The sequence below is a fragment of the Lissotriton helveticus genome, chromosome 7 (genome assembly GCF_964261635.1).
Source record: "Lissotriton helveticus chromosome 7, aLisHel1.1, whole genome shotgun sequence".
Classification (NCBI taxonomy): domain Eukaryota; kingdom Metazoa; phylum Chordata; class Amphibia; order Caudata; family Salamandridae; genus Lissotriton; species Lissotriton helveticus.
Window position 1 is genome coordinate 1,875,389,253 of NC_136068.1, and position 3,903 is coordinate 1,875,393,155.

Consider the following 3,903-nt stretch of genomic DNA (forward strand, 5'->3'; position numbering starts at 1 on the left):
GCCCAGTTTTACAATCAAATGTAACTTGAACCTCAGACTGCCACTTTCCAGGTGTCACCCAGATATTCTGCAAACATCATTCCAGCCACCAATGCCCACAACACTCTCAACATGAACAAATGAATTTACTCATAGGTATTCAAAAATACATTTTAGAAGTTCTGCAATGTTGCTCAAATCAAGCTATTCAAAAATGAAATCACTGCTTATTATGATTATACCTACAACTTCAATCTCCTAAACAATTTCTTTCCTTATCCAATTTATTGAGAGCTGAGCGACATCGTTCCTCAAGAATCTTGATATATAAGCAACATACATGTTTGCTAATCCAATATTCCTGGTTACATATATCAGTTTTACATAATTTGGGCTTCGTTTTTAAATATTAAGCTTGTCAAACTTTGGAAACAATAAGGGATGCCTTTACTGTCCAAAGGAGAAACGTATACATTTGTTGTATGATTATAATCTTTGAAGTCCTTGGAGCAAAGAAAACAAATAGAAATTCTGCAGACCATCCGCAAAGTAAATCATAGGTAAGGCAGTAGTAAGACATAGGGTTAAACCTGTCACACTGGGGAATTTATAGGCCACATTCCCTTACTCATCTCCCAAGTCAGTATACAAGCTGTCTGAGATTTCTTAATCATGTGCTACCATAATTCCTAATTTATGCAGCAGGCTTATTGCATTGCATTAACAAAAGAAAATATAGAAAACTGAATGAGATGAGTACACCTGACAATGTATATAACACAGCAGCAGCCATCACTGTGCAGCTCTGGTTAGGTCAGACTATCCAACTATAGAGCTGTCTGACAAATCCTAACTTGGGTTAAACAACCTTTTGCAGACTGTGGCTTTGGCATGGATTCAACTCACTGTTGCATGATGTGAGAAAGTGGTTCATTAGTTGAGGTGGGTGGGTATAGATTTCAAATAATGAAGTCCCTATACTTTTAAGTGCAGTCAAATCTTTCAGTAATTTAAACTAGAGTTCAAACTCTGGTAGCAGTAGCAGACAGGCTCAGCTCATAGAAAATGTGGAAAGCATTTAGCAATACCAAAGCAGGTAATAAGTCAAAAAACAACACAATCAAAACCCCACTCCAATGTATAAAAATGGAAAAAAATGTAATAAGGAAGATGACTCTACAATGAAAACAAACAGAGATATGACTTTTAAAACATTTAAGTGGAAAAAGTGCCAAGAAGAGCAGGCCACCAATGGTAGTTAATGGTCACAGTAGACTGGAACCTAGGTGTGATTTGAGGCCAACAGCAAGGGAGCTCAAACCAGATACACCATGTAGACTACCACCACTAGTACAATGAAATCCTCCTTAGGCCTCATAAGAAAATTCAAATATGGGAATCAGGTATTAGTCAATGTCTTTATATTTTAGGGGTCACAGCGCATACAATAGGCACAGAATCAGTAATAAAGTCCAGCAAACATATTGGGGAAACCAGGCAATAAGGGAATTTATTTACATATAAAGAAAACAACATTCTTTTTGTGGGCACACAAGTCCTTCTATGGCTCATTAACAAAGTATAAAACTGCGTTTATGCCACTCCATAGTACATGGATACAAAACAGAGCCTCATTTCATGAATCAGACTGGTGGCACATTTGCACAAGAGTAGAAGTTCATTGTTCAATGTTAATGTAAATGGACGTTTTGTTTTAAAAGATGTACAGAAACTCTTCTTTAGGTCCCTACATTTTTAGCTAGATAAAGCACGATAAGATAGTAAATAGAAGAAGTCTGGGTGCAGTTTTCAGCATTTACACAGCAAGTACATTTGTTACCTGGGCTAAGGACACATTTAAATAGTACTAACAGACTCAGAAACCTGACAGGTTCATGCATTTGAACTGCATTGCCAAAAATGTAAAAGTATTAATTCACTGACTCAATGGGGCACAGCTTCACAATTATATAACAATACAAGAAAACAATCAGAGAGTGTTTGAATTAATCTTAGCTGTTAATAGTTGTTTGTGGTCGAATTCCAATAATCATTTTTGTCTCCCTATGACATAGAAGACAGGAGCTAACAATGAACAAATCTGTCTTGACCTCCCCTTCATAGAGAAGTCCATCATACATTTAGGCCATGCCCCCTCTGCACAGGAACAGAAGCAATGCCAGGCGTTCTTTGGCTATTGGATTTCATCTATGAGATGGAGCTTGATTCCTAAGTTTCTCACCTGTGAGATAAAGCTTGAACCTTAAGATTCTCATCTGTGAGATAAAGCTTGACTCATGAGTTTCCCTTTAGCAAGGTGCAGAATACATCCTATATCTCATCCATAAGATAAAACATAGTATGTACAACTCTGTCTCTTCACATTCCTTGATTTCAATTCTTCTTTTTGAAACTTATTTTGACACTATGCATGCATGTGATAACCCTTTGTGTAAGATTCAAATGTACTAATTGTATGCATTTGTTTTCAGGTTTTTTTATCAAAAGCAAATTGTGACTTTTCACACATGAAAGAAGAAAATCTGAGCCTAGAGGAACAGGAAGTATTCTTGATTGTTGGATTTTCCGATTTCCCACATTTGCAAGTTTTGCTTTTTGTTACATTTTTTCTGATTTACTTGGTTACTTTGATTGGGAATCTGCTTATTATGACAACAATATACTCAAACGTACATCTACACACACCAATGTATTTCTTCATCACCAATCTGTCCCTCATTGAAATCACTTACAGCTCAATCATCTTTCTACCCATGCTATCCCATTTCTTTCTAGTTGAAAACCGTGTGTCACTCACTGAGTGTCTCCTTCAGATGCATTTTTTCATGGTTATGGTGTCCATAGAAATCCTTCTTCTGACAGTCATGGCCTATGACCGGTATGTGGCCATCTGCAATCCCTTACGATACAGCAAACTCATGAACATGGGTGTATGTTTTTGGCTGGCTGTGGGATGCTGGGTTTTTGGTCTCATAATCCCAGCAGCGCATACAATACTGCTGTCTACCTTCTCCTTCTGTGAGTCCCACAGAATAAACCACTTCTTTTGTGATGTGACAGCCCTGATGAAGATATCTTGTAGCAACTCTTACAGTTTTGAAGTCTTAACCTACACAATTGGTGCAATTGTCGTAATACTGTCATTTGTTCTACTAAGCATATCGTATATCAATATTGTCTCTTCAATTCTGAAAATCAAATCAATAGGCGGGAGGCACAAAGCCTTCTCTACATGTGCCTCCCACCTAGCTATTGTTATTTTGTTCTATGGATCGGTCTGCTCTACATACATACGTCCAGCCTCAACGTATTCAGTGAAAGACAACAAAATAATGTCCTTGTCATACATTGCAGTTGCTCCATTGTGCAACCCTATCATATATAGTCTAAAAAACAAAGAATTTGTTAATGCCCTGCGGAAGACAAAGAGTGAATCTTGACCAACAGGTAAAAAACAGTTCCATTTTAATGTTGTAAAAGGTACATCTGGTGGAGAATCCACTGGACAAGATTGCCTTTTCCTGGCTGTTGTCATATACCTGTGAAATTTGAAATTTTTGATTTTTTTTTTGTGGAAATTTTGAAATTTAATCTTTATTGTTTAGTTAATTAAAAACATAACAATTTGTATATCGCACGACCATTGTAAAAATGTATAAGCTTTTCATTAAAATAGAAGAATTAATTAAAAAACATATTATAAAAACGGGTAATAAAACTCAATTATATTCCTGAAGTTATTCATATCATTATAGAAAATCACAGTAGCAAAAAGTCAAATCATTAACAATTCGAATCTCCATGTTGTTTAAGATGTTTTTCAAATGCCCGCAAGAACTTCACCAGGTTGCAATGTAAACGAGGAGCAGTTGTGTCCAGGCTTCCAATAATGGCAGATCTACA

General features: G+C 36.5%; 1 protein-coding gene across 1 annotated transcript; it reads left to right on the forward strand.

Annotated features, from left to right (window-relative positions):
- The first annotated feature begins 2,507 nt into the window (after positions 1-2,507).
- On the forward strand, positions 2,508-3,440 carry LOC144769834 (olfactory receptor 5V1-like). Its single transcript, XM_078654020.1, has one exon. The coding sequence runs from the start codon at positions 2,508-2,510 to the stop codon at positions 3,438-3,440; it is 933 nt and encodes a 310-aa protein (XP_078510146.1).
- Positions 3,441-3,903: the final 463 nt, after the last annotated feature.

Bases quoted from the DNA above. Each gene is read 5' to 3' on its own strand.
- LOC144769834 (XM_078654020.1), top strand. From the start codon at position 2,508: ATGAAAGAAGAAAATCTGAGCCTAGAGGAACAGGAAGTATTCTTGATT.